Below are 18726 nucleotides of genomic sequence, written 5' to 3'. Positions count from 1 at the left end.
CTGCACTTTTTGCCTTTTTCATTGGCTTCCTGGTGTTCTCAACTGCATACGCCAAGTCATTTGGAAACCTGATGCACCCGTCTGCTTCCATCCGGCCCTCTGCTAGGCTCTGAGTGAGATTCTGGAGTCCGCTCGGCGTGTCAGTTCAGTGCCCTCCAGATTTAAGGGGTGTGTAGGGGGAGATGGCAACGGGAGATGAGAACCCCATGGGGACACCTCAGCCCAAGGCTGCTGGGACCCTCCCTCCCTCCCTGCCCCGACCAGGGCCTCTCTGCTCTGACTGGCTGGTCCTGACCCAGGTTTGCTGTGTGCTGCCTCCTCCAAGTGAGAAGTTCTTGAAGGATGGAGCTGAAGGTTTCCCTTGAACCCCTCGGAGCACAAGAGGCTCTCTTCTGCCCCACCCCCCATACTCCCTGAGCCTGAAGGCAAAGGCACTCCCCAACTTGGCCCCTCCCTGACCCTGGCCCACACTCCACCCTTGAATGAGCCCAACCACTGGCAGCTGTGAAGTCCGAAAGACCCGAGTCCCAACCCTGCTACTTCTCCTCCCTCACGGTCTGAACTCAGTGTCCTCATCTATGTTGGGTACAGTCCCTCCCCTCCCCACACTCCTGCCCAGTACCCCCTGGAGTGCAGATTAAATGACCCATCTAGAAAGTGCCTCCTCTGATGGCTGGCATCTAGTGGGTGCTTTGTAAACCCAGTTAAGTGTGCATTATCTTTTTTTAATGTTTATTTTTTTATTTTTCAGAGAGCATGGGGAGAGGGGCAGAGAGATGGGGGGGGTGGGGGACAGGATCTGAAGTGGGCTCTGTGCTGACAGCAGAGAGCCCTGACACGGGGCTCGAACTCACGAACCATGAGATCATGACCTGAGCCGAAGTCAGATGCTTAACTGATTGAGCCAACCAGGTGCCCCAATGTGTATTATTTTTATTATCAGTCCCCCCAAAACATTCTGCTGTTCTTTACTTCCATGCCCCTGCCTGCTAGGCTCCCTCTTCCTGGCTTGCCCTGCCCAACCTGGTTTACTTGGTAAATACCTATCCGCCTTTCACAACTCAGCTCAAACTATCCTCCTACCAAAGGCTCTTCTAAACCCACACTTCCAGGCTCAGGTGGAAGAACCGAGCCCCCCCCCCCCCCCCCCCACCATAAACTCCCCACTCCAGCCCTGATGCTCTCAAGTGTCTCCCCACTGCCTGGGAACTCTGCAGGAGCAGGAAGGAGACCAGAATCTCACTCCCTTCCAGTTCCCAGAGCCCAGCACAGGGCCTGGCACACAGCAGACACTTAAGGAAACAACAGTAATGACAGCTGGCCTTTACAGAGAGCTTGTTACACATACACCTGCTTGTAACTGGTATCACAACCTTCCAACAGATGTTTTATTATCATTCGCATTTTACAGATGCGGAAATGGAAAAGCAGCGAGGTTAGGTGGCTTTACCAAGGTCACAGACCTAGAGGCAGACTTGGGATTTGAACTCAGGACTCTCTGACTAGAGTGCATGCACTTAACCATTCCAGGTAAAAGAAGGAATACGGACGAAGAAGAGCCACAGGGATGTGAGCTGACCCCCGGAAGGTACCAGGACATAGCACAGGGTGTGACCCTCCCTGCTCACGCCTGGTCTGAGAAACTTCTTCATACTGTTGGTTTCAAGACAGAACCAACCCTACCCTCTGGACAACAGAGCATTTCTAACAAGCTGCCAGGTCAGGCTGCTGCTACCACCAACCATACTTTGGACAGCGAGGGTCAAAAGTGGTGGTTGTCACAGTGGTCCCATCAGTACTGTTGCACGTGGGAGCTTATTAGAAATGCAAGTTCTGGGGCCCCTGAGAAACTCAGTTGGCTAAACTTCCGACTCCTGATTTCGGCTCAGGTCAGGATCTCACGGTTTGTGGGTTTGAGCTCTGCGTCAGGCTCTGTGCTCACCGTGTGGAGCCTGCTTGGGATTCTCTCTCTCCTTCTCTCTGCTCCTCTCCCATTTGTGCTCTCTCTCTCTCTCAAAATAAATGAATAAACTTTAAAAAAGGAAGGAAGGGGGCGCCTGGGTGGCGCAGTCGGTTAAGCGTCCGACTTCAACCAGGTCACGATCTCGCGGTCCGTGAGTTTGAGCCCCGCGTCAGGCTCTGGGCTGATGGCTCAGAGCCTGGAGCCTGTTTCGGATTCTGTGTCTCCCCCTCTCGCTGCCCCTCCCCTGCTCATGCTCTGTCTCTCTCTGTCTCAAAAATAAATAAACGTTGAAAATAAATAAATAAATAAATAAATAAATAAATAAATAAATAAAAGGAAGGAGGGAAGGAGGGAGGGAGGGAGGGAGGAAAAGAAAGAAAGAAAGAAAGAAAGAAAGAAAGAAAGAGGAAGGAAGGGAGGGAGGGAGGAAAAAGGAGGGAAGGAGGGAGGGAGGAAGGAAGGAATAGAAAGAAAGAAAGAAAGAAAGAAAGAAAGAAAGAAAGAAAGAGGGAGGGAGGGGGGAGGGGGGAGGGAGGGAGGGAGGGAGGGAGGAAGGAAGGAAGGAAGGAAGGAAGGAAGGAAGGAAGGAAGGAAGGAAAGTTCTTGGGCCCCACCCAAGACAGAAACGCTGGCGTTAACACCCAGCAATCTGAGTGTTGGGAGCCCTCCAGAGGACTAAAATGCACTAAGTCTGAGAACCCACTAGAACTGCATTCATTTTGTAAGGCCCAGCCCCACCCCAAGGATCGAAGCCCTCATGGAGGGGAGCGCGGTGATGTGGGCAAGCCCTGGGAAGCAAGCCAGCGGGCCCTGGGGTCAGCCCTGGCTCTGTCCTTACTAGCTCTCTGACCCAGGGCAGGTCCCCACCCTCTGAGCTTCAGAGCCCTCAAAGCAAGGATGCTGGGAGCTGCTCTCCTGTGGCAGAAGATGTACTAGATGATTGCACTGCACCATTTCTGTTCCAACCCTCATGATGATCCCTGCAGTTCTCCATCACAGGGACTCAACGCTGGTGCAGTTTCTTGTGGCCATGATGCAAATTGTTCCTTACAGCTACGCAGGTTACCACTAGAGAAAGTACAATAGTGACGTTCCTACGCTGAAGGACACGGTCAAGGGAGGGGGAGAGGTGGGGACGAATGAGTGATTTAGCCACCAGGAAGGTGTTACTAGAAAAGAACAGAATGAAGTCAAACTGTCTCTCTGTCACTGACAGACAAAACATCTCTCTGTCCGGACACCCTTCCACTGGCAGAGACGTATGCACACGTGATCTGGGAGGACAACCAGTGCCAACTTCTGGAGAATGAGATTGGAGGGACTTCCAGGCTCTCCCCTCCCAACGTTCCTGTACTGTGTAAGTTTTGGATAATAAACATGTATGATTTTCCATCAAACAATAAAAGCCATTAGTTAAGAAACAGCATTACAGGGGTGCCTGGGTGGCTCAGTCGATTAAGTGCGTCGGACTTGATTTCGGCCCGGGTGGTGAGCTCACGGTGGTGAGATTGAGCCCCACATCAGGCTCTGTGCCAGCAGCACGGAGCCTGCCTGGGATTCTCTCTCTCCCCCTCTGCCCCTTCCCTCTCGTGTTTACACTCTCTCTCTCAAAATAAATAAATAAATAAACGAACATTTTTTAAAAAAAGGAAATAGCATTATAAGCATATTATTGATCAGTGCAGGAGTAAATAGGACAAGAGTTCAGTGTCATTGGTGGAAATGGATGGGGAAAGAGGTGGTGGTAGCAGATGAGGTGTGCCTGTGTTATTTTGGTTAAAAAAAAAAAAAGGTATTAAAAAACACAAAGAAATTCTGACACCTGCTACAACACGGATGAACCTCAAGGACATTATGCTGAGTGAAACAAGCCAGAAACGAAAGCACAAATGATTGCACTTATAGGAGGTCCCTAGAACAGTCAAAATCGTAGACAAAATGTAGAATGGAGGTGACCAGGGCCTGGGGGTGGGGGTTAGTGTTTACTGGGGACTGTGTTTCATTCTGGGATTTCGGAAAGTTCCTGGAGACAGATGGTCGTGATGGCTGCACGACAACGTGAACGTACTTCATGCCATTGACCTGGACACTTAAAAACTACACTTCAAAGTTAAGGTGATCAATTTTATGTTGTCACATGCATTTTACCACAATCTGAAAAAAAAAAAAAAAAAGAAAACACAAGGAGAGAAGAGACGAAAACAAAAAAAGGTTTGTTTCGACACATACGCCTGACGTCCTATTTTCTACCTGCGAACGGAGGCGGACTTGTCCCTCTGTCCGCCACTCTCACTCAAATTCTCTAGATTAGAAGCAGGAGCAAAAGGGTCAGACCAGCGCCTCCCACAGGACACCACCAGCCTCATGGGCAGATCCCTGGCGAGGGGCCGTCCTGGGCGCTGGAGGATGGTGAGCCCCAGATGCCAGGGGTCTCCCTTGTCCCTAGTTGTGACAACCAAATGTTCCTGGGGGACAAAAATCACCCTCAGTTAAGAACCAGTGGGTGAGACCGAGCCAATGGGAACCATCCTGTGGCCCGGGGCAGGTGGCGGAAAGACCAGCGACATCTCGGGCCGCCGTGGGAGTGAGGATCCCACACGCACTCCCTCCTGCCCACAGAGGCCAGGCTGACAACCCCCAGGCGGGCCCCGTGGGGCTCTGCCTTCCTGTCCTCACCCACAGACACCCCGTACCCAGCCTGATGTCTCCCTCGAGGGTCATCAGCACATTGCCAGCTTTCAGATCCCGGTGGATGATCCTCTTGCTGTGCAGAAAGTTGAGGGCTTCCAGCATCTGGCGGCAAACCACCTGAATCTGGGGCTCGGTGAGGCCTCTGTCCAGCTCTGGAAACAGACAGGGGAACCACTGTCAATGCAGTGCCCACTACAGGCAGCTGAATGTCAAGTTCATGCCAGGTACAAGAAATACAAAAGCCCCCACCATTACTGAGCACTTGACCACGTACCGAGTTCATTTCTAAACACTCCACATGTTACCTGTTTTGTCCTCAGAGTAACACTATGGAGCAGGCACAATTATTACCTCATTTTACAGAGGAAGAAGCCAAGGCTCGGAAAGGCCAACATACTTGCTCACGGTCACACAGGAAGAAATTCACCGATCTTAGATTCAAGCCAGCCAGTCTGGCTTTAGAACTCAGGTTCATATCAAGAGGCAAAGATCCATTCTGCAAGCAGACAGTCAGTGACACTTACACCATGTCAGGCTCCGTGCCTGGTGCAGGGACACGGAGAGGCACGTGGAAACGGTGAGCAATGCTTGGAACAGAGTGGGATTTGGATGAGGGTTGGGGGCGGACAGGATGGGCAGCAACCCCTTCTGCCTGGGAATTAGGAGGCTCCCCAGGAGAAAGGGGACACATTCAAGCTGTGTCTTGTACGAAGAACAGGTGTTCGAGAGGCGAAAAGGCGAGGCCAGGGCATTCCAGGTCAAGGAAGCAGCAGAAGCAGAGGCCTGGAGGCTGACACGAGCTGGCGTTAAAGAAACGTCTGCTGGCTGGTGGTGGTGTTGGAGGAGCGAAGGTGCTGGAAGGTGAAGGGCTAGTGGGAAGGCCGTCATCAAGAGCCTCTTGTGCGCGAGTCAGGGAGACACACACACACACACACACACACACACACACACACAATGTACAACCCTGTGTCTGCTTTTTAGAGATGGCAGGACCCTTCTCTGAGCAGGTGGGGAGCACTAAGAAGGGCATTCCACACAGGGAGCAGAGCACGTGCAAAGGGCCCTTGTTGACTAAAGGGGAAGGATGAGGGGAAAGCGAATCAAGGTCAGAGGTCAGAAGGGCCTGATTTTGCAGGACCTTGCAGGCCATCTATGAGGGTTGCACTTTATTTGAAATGCAATGGGCAGTCCAGGAGAGGCTCGAAGCAAGGCAGAGACCATCTGATTTTTGCATTTAAAAAAGTCTCCCTCGTGGCGTGAGTGAGGAGCTTGCAGGGAGCTCAGTGGCGGGCCATCGTGGCGGTGCAGGAGGACAAGAAGGCGGCCAAGGCTTCGAAGAGGAAGCATTCTCGACTCAACGGGTCAGGGAGGTGGGAACGACAGAAAGTGGGACTGAGTGGGGGGGAAGGGGGGAAGGGCGTGAGAAGATTCAAGGTCAACGTCCTGTGCTCACTGCCCCACTGGCCAGCGGGATTATTTAGTTCTTGTTGCCACCAGGCCACCTGTGCTGCAGGGAGCTCCCACCGCCCTGCCTGCTGGGTCCTCCGGCTGCAGGTTCCAGGACTGGCCGGCCAGGGCACTGCTCCCAGGCCTCCCTCCAATCAGGGCAGTCCTCTCCCATCTGTTTTCCCTGGCCGCGCCTGGCCAGAAATCCTGAAGGACAGATCCCACAGGCTTGGTAAAAAAACAAAAACAGGGGCGCCTGGGTGGCGCAGTCGGTTGAGCGTCCAACTTCAGCCAGGTCACGATCTCGCGGTCCGTGAGTTTGAGCCCCGCGTCGGGCTCTGGGCTGATGGCTCAGAGCCTGGAGCCTGTTTCCGATTCTGTGTCTCCCTCTCTCTCTGCCCCTCCCCCGTTCATGCTCTGTCTCTCTCTGTCCCCAAAATAAATAAATGTTGAAAAAAAAATTTAAAAAAAAAAAAACAAAAACAAAAACAAAAACACATGCCAGAGCCAGCAGCAATGCCCTGGGAAGCCTGGCCCCAGACCAGGGGTCCTTCTCCAGGATCCACAACCACTATCCCTCCCTGTGGCCTCAGCCTTAACTCCCATGTCCTGCCATCCACAGACAGGGTTAGAGCCTGGGGGAACACCAGGACCACGCAGACTGAGCCTGAACCCAGGTGCTGCCCCTTGCTAGCTATGTGGTTTCTCAAAGGCGCTCCATCCGTCTGTGCCTTCATCTCCCAATCTGTAAAATGGGATGATGGGAATGGACGTAGGCAGGGCCCCAGCAATAAAGCACGTTCACTTCTCAGCACAAAGGACGGCCAATAAAAGGCAATTACTGTTAGGCTGGTCCTGAGATTATGCTGGATTATCTGTGGCCATTTTTTTTAAAGGTCAAACTGTGACCTCTTGTGCCTGATTTACTTACATAAATGAAATCAGAACAAGCAAAGTGATGATGATGATGATGTTGATGATGGTGGAGATCTCACGGTCATCATTTTCTGAGGTTTTACCAACCTATGAGGCCCAGTGTTAGGGACTTGGATGCATTCTTTCAGTTAATCTTCACAATGACCCAACCAGGTAGATATGCCTTATGTAGATAAAATTTATCAACGGTAAAATTCATGTTTGTTTAGGTGTACAATTCTATGAGTTTTGGCAAACATAGTCACGTGACCACCACCACGAATTAGATGCAGAATGTTTCGATCACTCCCCCGAACCCGTGTGTGATCAACATTTCAGCCCCACGTCTCCAGCCCATGAGCTGGAGAAATCATTGATTTCTGTCCCCAGTCTTGCCTTTTTTAGAACGTCATATAATTGGAATCATACAGTATGATAAATTCTTGAGATTAATTTTTGATTACACAGCAATACATGAATATTTTCTTCAGATTAAAAAAATCTGCAACACTGCAGATGAGTCCTACGTCTGTTTGAAACCACAGCTAGTCCCACTCCACCCCCTCTCCTCCGCAGGAGGGCTGAGAGCCAAACGTTTAAGAGCCGGCAAGGCAAGGCCAACTGGATCAGAGCAAACACTGGGTGTTAAGTAACCAGCCTGGCCATACAGTGACACGCTCTGCATATTCCCCCCATCTCGCAAAGGGGCCAGCCCAGCACCCCACAGCTACCCCACAGAGGAACCTAGAAACAGACCTCAGGTCCCTTGGACCCCAAGTCCAGGCTCGTCACTCTATGCAACTCTGCAGGGCGATGGGGAGATGCCGAGGACGGAAAGTGCCTCTAAGCAGGGTCAGCGTCTGTGGGAGAGCCCACCCCTCGTCACACAGCTGCAACCAGTTCTCACCTGGTCAGCTCTCCCCATCCCACCTTCTCTTCTCTCACCCTAATTTCTAGAATGCTGATGGTGAGGCACCTGGGTGACTCAGCCGGTTCAGCATCTGACTTTGGCTTAGGTCATGATCTCACAATTCACGGGTTTGAGCCACGATGGGTTCTCTGCTATTAACGCAAAGCCTGCTTGGGATTCTCTCCCTCCCTCTCTCTCTGCCCCTCCCACACACATGCTCTCTCTAATTCTCCCTCTCTCTCTCAAAAATAAACAAACATTAGGGGGGCCTGGGTGGCTCAGTCATTGAGCATCCACCTTCAACTCAGGTCACGATCTCACAGTTCATGAGTTTGAGTCCCATGTTCCGCTCTGTGCTGACAGCTCAGAGCCTGGAGCCTGCTTCGGATTCAGTATCTCCCTCTCTCTCTGCCCCTCCCCAACTCGCACTGTCTCACTCTCTCTCAAAAACAAACAAACATTGAAAACAAACAAAAAAAAGATTCTCTCTTTCCCTCTCCTTCTGCCCCTCCCCTGCTCACTCTCTCAAAAAAAACAAACAAAAAAACCAAAACCCACTTGGGATGCTGATGGCAATGGCAATGCTCCTTTAACTGCTCCACCAACAAGAAGAAAACCACCTGGGACTGGAGCAGGAGAACTGAGAGAGCAGCCAGAGAGTGAGTCTGCCTGCAGGCTAAGCCACAGCCTGGGGTCCTGCCCCAGCTATGAATGAGGTCAAGGACCCAGTAAGTGCAAGGTATGTGTAAATGTCTTTTCCATCTCTGACATTCTCCCCCCACAGGAGCTAAGCTGCATGCCTGGAGTAGCAGGAGCCGGTAGATGGCTCCCATTCCCCCCCTTCTTTGTGAGTATCTGAACACATGGCCACCCGTTAGAAGACCACATTTCCCAGCCTCCCTTCTCGCTGTGTGCTATTATGTTCTGGCCAATGAGATGTAAATGGAGGTATCATATGGGGCTTCTGTAATGTCTCCTTAAAAAAGTGGAAAGTGTGTTTGTGGAGTTGTCCTACCCTCCCTTCTTCTATCTTGCTGTTCGGAATACAGATATGATTGCTGGAGCTCCTACAGCCACCTTGTCACCATAAACAGAAAGCCAGTATGAGAATGGGACCAACACAGAATAAAGTGGGGCCAAGAGTTGGAGTAGGAAACCATGTTTTTATGAGAACTTGAAAACAAAACAAAACAAAACAAAAACTCCTAGATCAAGCTGTGCCTGAAGCTGGACACCCTTGAACTTTTTAGTTATTTGTGCCAATAAATTCTCCCTCCCATATCTCCCACCTTTTTTTCCCCCTAAACCAATTTAAAGAGTTCTCTGATCGCCTTATAACCTAGAGAGTCTCAACTCCTACAAGACCACCATTTTTATTTTGTTAAATTCTACCCAGAACGATGAAAATCTTCAAAGGCAGTCTCTGCTGAGAGAGGGAACACCCAAAGTCCGCATCATACGTACTCACATCCATCATTTACCCATCTGACAACTCTGGGAGTGTGGTAAGGGGCTATGCAAGGAAGACCAGCATTTCTGTATTTCCAGAAAGGGCCGCCACAAATTCAACATTCCTGAGATAAACTCAGGGGGAAAATACCTTCCTCATAGTAAGAGAGTGGCTGAATAGTGCTACATTGTACTGAAAACCTCCCCTCTCCTGAGCCACCGCAAAATCCTAGGCCTGCCTATCAATGCTCTGGGGCCCCAGACCCTCAGCCTCTCCTTACTCACTGCCCACCAAGCCAGCAAGAGCCAGGCTCCTGTCTCAGCCCTGCTGTGGGACTCTGGGACAGCTCCTTAACCCCTCTAAGTGTCAATCTGGTCAGGAAGTCAGATGTGCAACGGACTGAGCTACCCAGGTGCCCCTCTGTAAAAATTTTTTTAATGTTTATTTATCTTTGAGAGAGAGAGAGAGAGAGAGAGAGAGAGAGAGAGAGCACGCGCGCACAAGCGGGGGAGGGGCAGAGAGAGAGGGAGACACAGAATCCGCAGCAGGCTTCAGGCTCCGAGCTGTCAGCAAAGAGACGTGGGACTCGAACCCACGAACCGCAAGATCATGACCTGAGCCGAAGTCAGAGGCTTACCAGACTGAGCCACCCAGGTGCCCCAGAATTCCCACTCTTCAAAGGCTCTCCCTTAGGGGTCTCATTTTCACCTCCTCAGGGTGCTGTGGGGTGAGGCAAAGAAGGCCTCACCCATCTTACGGCCAACAAGGCTGGAGGGGATGAGTGACCAGCTCAAGGACACATGGCTTTTTGAATAGGAAGTGTTGGCTTTCTAATGAGCACCCTGCATTCCCTCCAAGAACCCAACCCCATTCCCAAAAGGGGACAGAGCATAAAAGTACTCAAACAGGCCACATGAACTGCTGGGGCAGGGGAGTGCGGAACACCAGTCCTGGACTAGAGCCCCCAAGCCCACCCCAGCACCACTGCACCGGGTCAAGGGACACTCACCCAGCATGATGGCATCCACAGCTCCCCCAGGACAGAACTCGATCATGATCTGCAGAAAACACAAGGCAAAGTAAGAGTGAGCAGGGGTGCACAGCCCACGGGATGGGGAGCACCTCAGGACCCGGCCCCAGCAGGATCAGCCGGCACCCACTGCCCCCGCTCCCTGGCCTCTCCTCATCCTGCCCCGGGGCCTGTCCAGTCTGCACCACCCCCTCTGATCTGACCCCAACCCTCACAGGAGTCTCTGAAACCCAGAGGGGTCCCTGGCCAGTTCATTTTTCAGGGGGGGGAAAAAAGTTGCCACGGAAACCCACAATGGTAGCCAATGGCCTTTTGCCCCACGCCTGCACCCTCCCTTCTCCTCCAGCCTGCCCTCCTCCCTTGTCCCCACCTGCCAGCTGCTCTACTTCCTAGGCCCCACAGCCAGGAAGCTCAAAGGACACCATCGCCCACATACAAGCCGGCCAAGTCCTCATGGAATCCTGGCACCTATCTCGCGCCTCTCTCCATCTCTCAGAGGCCAGGGCCCTCGCTGGCTTGCAACAGAACATCAGGGCCTTGAAGACCAGCCCAGGTGTAGAAACCCAGGCCCAGGAAGGGGATGGGACTGAGCGAGGCCAGATTCTTAAGTGGCAGGTCCTGCACCAGAAAGGTTTTCTAACGCCCCAGGTCATTCTTGCATGCATGCATTCATTCATTCATTCATTCATCACACACCCAGCAGGGACAGGGCCCAGGAGAACAACCAGACCCAGGCCTTCGAGGGCTGGCTCCCAGCTCAGCGCAGGGGCTGGAGAAGGACAACGAGCGTGCAGATTGCCACTGATGCTGACCCAGGCCCTCCCTCTCTAGCCCTCCCATCTTTGTTCTTTCTCACCCACACTGGGCTCCTATCACATGTGCAAAGATGCTGTTTTTCTCTGAAATTACAGATACAGGTAGGTGGGGAAGGGGGAAGCGTCACAAACTCGAGCAGCCGTTCCCGGAATCTCCTCACCGCTTCCAGCTCCTGGCCCAGCGTGTCGTAAAGTCCCTCCAACCTAGCTGGGCAGAGGCAGGCGCCGTGCCCTGGGGCCAGTCATTCCCCCCCCCCCCCCAGGGGAAAGAAAACCTCCGCCATAATCCTCTGGGCCAGAGCAGCTCTCCAGTCAGAGGAGGGAGGAGTGGCCTCACTGTTTCCATGAGTCTCCAGCTTGTGGCAGACCTTCCAGAGGCTTCCTGGCCATGTAAATGTAAGGATGCAGTGATCCGTGGCTGGACCCAGGTCCCAGGCCCGCCGTTCACTAGCTGCAGCCGTGGGCAGGTCACTTCAACAGAGCACATTTTCTCAGCTGGATGATGGGGCTTGTTGATGCCACTGCACTTAACTGGGCCCCCCCCACTGGGCTGTATTTTTGGGGGACAAGCCACACCTGGATGTAAGAAACCAGAGCAGGCAGGGGGCCAGAGGTCCCAGATGCTGGGGGTAACAAGACAGTGCTGGCCCTCCTAGCTTGGCCCTGAGCAGGAGACAGGCCTGCTCCATGCTGTGGGAGGCTCCGTGCTAGGGGAGAGAGCCTTGTAAGGGGACACCGCCAGCTTGCACACCACCTCCCGCCAGGGAGGAAGGACATGGCCCCTGAGGCCCCTAGGGTCCCTCCGATGGTGCTTGGCCCGCACCGCCCCAGGACTTCCAACACTACAGGGACCCTGAATAACAGCCATCAGAGATGAATTAATGTCTTGCAACCCAGAACAGTGAGAAAGAGGTACTTCTTTCTTCCACTCGTTCCTTCATTCACCGCTTCATTTCACCAACCGCTCCCCAACCAGACTTGTTCCCTGGGGCCAGGGAACAAAGGTGGCCTGGACACAGGCACTGACCTCTTGCACAGCAGCAGATCGTTCTGACTTTTAATAATTCTCAGCTCCACAGAAGGACAAAAAATCCTACTAATTGCTAGGAAAAGCCCAGCCACAAGAAGCAAACCTTGTCATCGTGCAAAACCGCTTACTATCTGAGCAGCCCGGTTGCTGCTCACCCGACCTCCGCAGGAATGACAGGTCACCAGGCCTCGCCGGGTGGCAGGCACCGGGCTGGGGCTCAGTCAGTATGAACTGTTACTATGGCTCCTTCCTTGAGCTCAAAGGTCTGGGATTTTTTTCTCTTGAGACTCCATGAAAGGTATCCTCTCCTCTCATTCAGAAAAATGCAAACAGGAACAGGGGCCTGCATGCAATTCTACTGAATTTTTGCACACCCTGAAGTCCCCCCACCAAACCCAGGTTAGGAGCCGCAGCTCTGCCTCTGCACCCCTTACTATCTGTGTGGCTCGGGTAATACTAAGGACCACCCAGAGCTATCCTAAGGATTGGATGAGGTGGTGTTTACAAAACAACAGGCCCATGGCTCAGCCGGTTAGGCTAGGCAGCCGACTTCGGCTCAGGTCATGATCTCGCAGTCCGTGAGTTCGAGCCCCGAATCGGGCTCTGTGCTGACAGCTCAGAGCCTGGAGCCTGTTTCAGATTCTGTGTCTCCCTCTCTCTCTGACCCTCCCCTGTTCATGCTCTGTCTCTCTCTGTCTCAAAAATAAGTAAACGTTAAAAAAAAAATTTAAAACAAAACAAAATAACAGGCCCAGCCTCCCACACAGTGCATGCAGGACAGGCTCAGGCACTGCCCCCTTCTCTAAGGGTGCAGCTGAAAGGTGGTGAACTTGAGTTCCGGTACTGATGGTGCAGCTTAACTGGCTATGTGACCTTGAGTAAGTCACTTCATCTCCCCGAGCCTCAATTTCATCTATAAAATGGCACTAATCACCTCCACCTCCAAAGTCAAGGCAGTTAAAGGAGATTCTCAACACGAAAGCCCAGTAGCAAAGCCACACCGATTAACATGCTCTCGTTGAACCTCTAGCAAACAAAACCTGCCAGCAAGTATCACACCTACACCACCTTATTCAGGCTCCCTGCAAATCTGTCCCTTCCTAGAACTAAGTCTATCAGCACACCCTCTGTTATTACCAACAGTCAGTATGAGAAGTGGCCAAACCCAGGCAGTTCCTGCATCTGTCAGTGAACTTGTCCCTTACACAATCCCCTTACACAAGACCCCCCCATCCTCTCCAGAGCTCGGCACTAGGAAAGCTTGACCATTCCGCCGATCCGGTTTGCGCTTCCTCTTCTGCAATTCAAGAGCTCCGTGACCCCATGCACTTCCCTTTTGTACTTTTTCAAAATGTACTGATTGATTGATTGATTGCTCTAGCTGCTGGAAAGTTCTGAGCTTAGCTTTGGTTCTATTCCCGGGAAAAAAAATGTACCAACTTTTTTGGTTCTATACTGAGATTAAACCCGCAACATTCCACAATTTGTATATGGACCCCAATGAAATGTTTTTAAAAGATAATCATCCTGCAGAAGTCTGAAGAAACAACGCTCCTTGGTATTAATCACACATGTGTTAGAGTGATATTCCATTAACCTTTGTGTAAATACCACCTGACTATACCCTCACATGTGGCAAAACAGGGTTTGGTTTTTCTTCCTTTTTCTTTTTTTTTTTGGAAGTGTTTTTACCCCCAATTGGTTTTAAAAATTTCACATCTTAGGGAGCCCGGGTCACTCAGTTGGTTAAGCGTCTGACTTTGGCTCAAGTCATGATCTCACGGTTCATGGGTTTGAGCCCCACGTTGGGCTCTGTGCCGACAGCTCAGAGCCTGGAGCCTGCTTCGGATTCTGTCTCCCTCTCTCTCTGCCCCTCCCCTGCTCAAGCTCGGCCTCTCTCTGTCTCAAAAATAAATAAACATTTTTAAAAAATTGTTTTAATAAATAAAGAAATAAAAATTTCACATCTTAGTGCCCTGATGGGATGGGGGAAAGAAAAAAAGTCCCTTTCATGATAGTTCTTACTAGGTTCCATTCCATGTGTCTTAACGTTCTACCCTTCACCTTGTCACTGGCAGGGCTGTAGAGGACTTCTACTGAAATGCGTGGGGTTTAGTTAACAAAATAATCCCAATTAATAAAAATAACAGAGCAAAAATAAAATAATCATCTCAATACCTTTCGAAGTTACGAAATATGCATGCTTAGAAGATAGAATGGAGGTACATACATCAATGCTCAGGGAAGGATTACAGGTGGTCTATACTTAAATGTTTTCCAAATTTTATTCAACAAATATGTATAAAAATAATGGAAATACTTTGTTTTTAATGGGAAGAACAGGCCTAAAATAACCCCTGGCTGTAGATGCATCGATTCCTCTGAAGGAGGAGGAAGTTATCTGTGGCTGTCCACAATTAAAGCAGGCCTGTGTCCACGGTGTCCTGGGATGAAAGAAGGCTCCTTAGGATCAAGGATTCCGCGGTGCAGAACTGAAGGCCTCTAAGCCCTTACCAAGCCCCAAATCCAGCTCTAAGTACCAAGGACCAACAACTTGAACCCATCAGAGGCTCATCCTTTACACTCCCTTGAGAGCAGCAAGCCACTTGTGGCTCTAGGATTTCTCAGGACCAGGAGAAGTGAGGTTTGTGATCAGTTTAATCCATCGACAACTCTACCAAGGGCTCCACATTGCTAGGCGCAGCAGGGCCATAAATGTAGTATTTAATCAACAAACACTATCTGAGCTCCTAGTCTATAACAAGCCTGGGGACCAGGGAACCAGGAGGAACCAGACACATCCCTGCCCCAAGGCAGAGGCCAGTACAGGCACATGGTGACTGTGTTACCTAGAAGCCTGTAACTATGGAGGGCTTCCCAGAGAAGAGCTGGGTTTTGAAGGGCAATTTTGCCTAATGAAGAAGGACAAAGACATTCCAGGTAAAATACAGCAACTGCAGAGGCAGAACAGCAAGGAAGAGTAGGAAGGGGAGAAGGGAGGAATGTTCCAAGGGGTTCAAAAGGGTGAGAAGAGAGCGGGCCACAAAGGCCAACTGGAACTAGAATTCAAACATCTCCAAGTATGAACTTTACCCTGAGAGCTGTGTATGTCTGTCTGGAGAAAGGCACCAGAGGGTTTTAATAAGGGGTGTTATAGACAGTTTCTGCTTTAGAGGATCCCTCTGGATATGGTATCTCTAAAGGGTAGGAAAGCAGAGGAACAGTGGATTTGGCTGGCGCAAAGAGTAAAAAGGCCATTTTATGGGTCCCAGTGCCCAGGGCATCATGGATGTCTTCCCCCTGCACACAGAGCATTCTTTCCTTCCCCTTTGTGAAACAGCCACAAAAACTGGGTGGGACTCATCTCATCCCCAGTGGGGAGAGGAGGCCTAAGCCAATCAGGGAAATTCTCTGCCTCTTGCCCTGTGGGCTGATTCAGGGCTGGTCTAATCACAACCAAGCCCTGAGTTCTGCTTGATGGTGTGGGAAGCCATGATATCTCCTCTGGAGCCATAAAGAAACACAAAGCCCTGATGGTTGCAGGCAGCCATCTTGCAACCATGAGGGAAGCCAATGTGAAGACAAACCTATTACAAAGAGGAGGACAAAGAGAATCTAAGTCCTGCTCAAAATCCCCCTTAAACCTGACCTTCCTCCAGCTTTTTCAAATAAAATATGCATTAATTTCTTTTGTTGTTTAGGCTAGTTTGAGATTCTCTGTTACTTGTTACCAAAAGCATCTGATCTCACATCTAGCAAGAGATGATGAGGATGAATTAGAACAGTGAGAGAGGAGGACAAGGATGCCATCTCATGGGGCAAATAAGATTTCCCCAGTAATCTCTAAGTGGTACCAGCTAGAAACACTATGCCAGTAGTCTTTAAACTTTAGCGTGCAACAGAATCACCTGGAGAGGTTATTAAAAACAAGGTCACTGGGCCCTAACCCAGAGTTTCTGATTCAGTAGGGCTGGGGTGGGTCCAAGAATCCGCATTTCCAACAAATGCCTGAGGGTTGCTGCCCCCAGTCCCCTGACCATCCTTTGAGAACCACTGCTCTACAGGAATTTGCAAAAGAGCAAGAGGCCTGGACCTTGGGGCCACACCTCTCCTCCCTCTAGCAAACACATAGTGCAAGATGGCAGTAGAGAAATCTTAGGAGCAAACTGGAAGAATTATGATTTCTTTTATCCTCTTTATGGTGCCATGCTTTGAGGACCTTTGAACGCATGTCAAGGAGACAGGGATTAGTCCAGATGGGGTGTTTGGAAATGACACCAAAATCACAAGCAACAAAAACCAAACACAATGGACTTCATCAACAATAAAAGCTTTTGCACATCCAAGGGCATGATCAGGAAAGTGAAAAGACAACCCACAGAATGGGGAAAACCGTGAGAATCATATATTTTGATAAAAGACTAGTGTTCAAACTATATAAAGAACTCTTACAACTCAACAATAAAAGGACAAATATGGGGCACCTGGGTGGCTCTGTCAGTTAAGCGTCTGACTTCAGCTCTGGTCATGATCTCACGGTTTGGGGTTCAAACCCTGCGTCGGGTTCTGCGCGGGCAGTGCGGAGCCTGCTTGGGATTTTCTCTCTTTCCGTCCCTCCCTCACTCTCTCTAGCTCTCAAAATAAATAAACTTAAAAAAAAATTTTAAAGGACAAGTAACCCAATTTAAAAATGGACAAAGGGGGCGCCTGGGTGGCTCAGTGGGTTGAAAGTCCAACTCCTTGATCTTGGCTCAGGTCACGATCCCAGAGATCATGGGATCCAGCCTTGTGTTGGGCTCTGTGCTGACAGTGTGGGGCCTGCTTGGGATTCTCTCTCCCCGACCCCACCACTCACACATGCACACTCACAATCTCTCTCTCTCTCTCTCTCTGTCTCTGTCTCTCTCAAAATAAATAAATAAACTTAAAAAGATGGACAAAGGATTTGAATAAATGTTTCTCCCAAAAAAGGGAAACATATGGCCAAATACACATATGAAAAGGTGCTGACCGTCATTGGTCTTTAGGGAAATGTCAGTCAAAACTACAATAAAATACCACTTCATAGAGGCTAGGATGCCTAGAATCAAAAAGATGCACAATAATCAGTGTTGGCAAGGATACTGACAAACTGAAACCCTCGTACAATGATGGTGGGAATGTAAAATTTCGCAGGCACTTTAGAAAACAGTGTGGCAATTCCTCAAAATGTTAAACATAGCATTACCATATGATCCAGCAATTCCGCTCCGAGGTGTGTGTGTGTGTGTGTGTGTGTGTGTATCGCCACATGTCCACTGATTAAAAACATATGTCCATTAGCCAGATTGACTAAGATAAAAGAGAGGACTCAAATCACTAATACAAGAAATCAGAGTGGGGACATTACTACTGATTTTACAGAAATAAAAAAGATCGTAAGAGAGTACCATGAACACGTATATGCCAACAAACTGGAAAACCTAGACAAATTCCTGGAAGCAGACAACCTACCTAGATTGAATCATGAAAAAATGGGAAATCTTAACAGACACTACCTAACTCATCCTATGAGGTCAGCATGACCCTAATATCAAAGCCAGGCAAACACTGCAAGAAAATAAAACTACAGATCAATATCCCTGATGAATACTGATGCAAAAATCCTCAACAAAATACTAGCAAATCAAATTCAGCACCATATTAAGAGGATTATACACCATGGCCCAGTGGGATTTACTCCTGGAAGCAAGGATGGTTTAACATACAAAGATCAGTCAATGGAATTGACCACATTAATGGAATGAAGGAGGGAAAAAACACCATCACTTCAACTGATGCAGGAAAAAACATCTAACAAAATTCAACACTCTTTCCCAGGAAAACCACCAACAAACTAGGAATAGGATAAAACCACCTCAACATATCAAAGGCCATATATGAAAACCCATAGTGGGCTTTATACCAAAGACTGAAAGCTTCTTGTCTAGGATTAGGAACAAGACAAGGATGCCCACTTTCTTCACTCCTATTCAACACAATACTGGAAGTCCTAGCCAGCATAATTAAGTAAGAAAAATAAGAGGCCAGCAAATTGCAAAGGAGGGGTAAAATTATCTCTGCAAACGACATGACCCAACATGTAGAAAGCCCTAAAGATTATAAACACCCAGAAAACTGTTACAACCAATAAACAATTTTTAGCAAAGTTGCAGGACATAAAGCAACACACAAAAATCAGTTGAGATTCTATACTCTGACAATGAATAATCCAAAAAGGAAATTAAGGAAACAATTCCATTTACAATAGCATCAAAAAGAAGAAAATAACTCAGGAATACCTAGGAAGAAAAAAAAAAAAAACCCAAGAAGGCAAAATATCTGTACCCTGAAAAGTGTAAAACATTGCTAAAAGAAGTTAAAGACGGACAAGTAAATAGAAAGACATCCCATGTTCGTGGATGGAAAGACTCCATATTGTTAAGATGTCAATGTTA

General features: G+C 49.6%; 1 protein-coding gene across 2 annotated transcripts in view; it reads right to left on the bottom strand.

The window, feature by feature from the left end:
- Nucleotides 1–18726, bottom strand: part of STK10 (serine/threonine kinase 10) — a 116824-nt gene that overhangs the window by 53766 nt on the left and 44332 nt on the right. For both annotated transcript variants that reach the window (XM_047861367.1, XM_047861376.1), the window contains exons 3-4: nt 10385–10433; nt 4657–4806 (exon numbers count right to left, since the gene is read on the bottom strand). In XM_047861367.1, the coding sequence (XP_047717323.1) occupies nt 4657–4806; nt 10385–10433 (199 nt within the window). The remainder of the gene's footprint in view (nt 1–4656; nt 4807–10384; nt 10434–18726) is intronic.

Source organism: Prionailurus viverrinus, chromosome A1 (assembly GCF_022837055.1).
Source record: "Prionailurus viverrinus isolate Anna chromosome A1, UM_Priviv_1.0, whole genome shotgun sequence".
In the NCBI taxonomy this organism is placed as follows: domain Eukaryota; kingdom Metazoa; phylum Chordata; class Mammalia; order Carnivora; family Felidae; genus Prionailurus; species Prionailurus viverrinus.
Note: the sequence above shows the minus strand (reverse complement) of the source record. Positions and strands in the feature narration are given on the sequence as shown.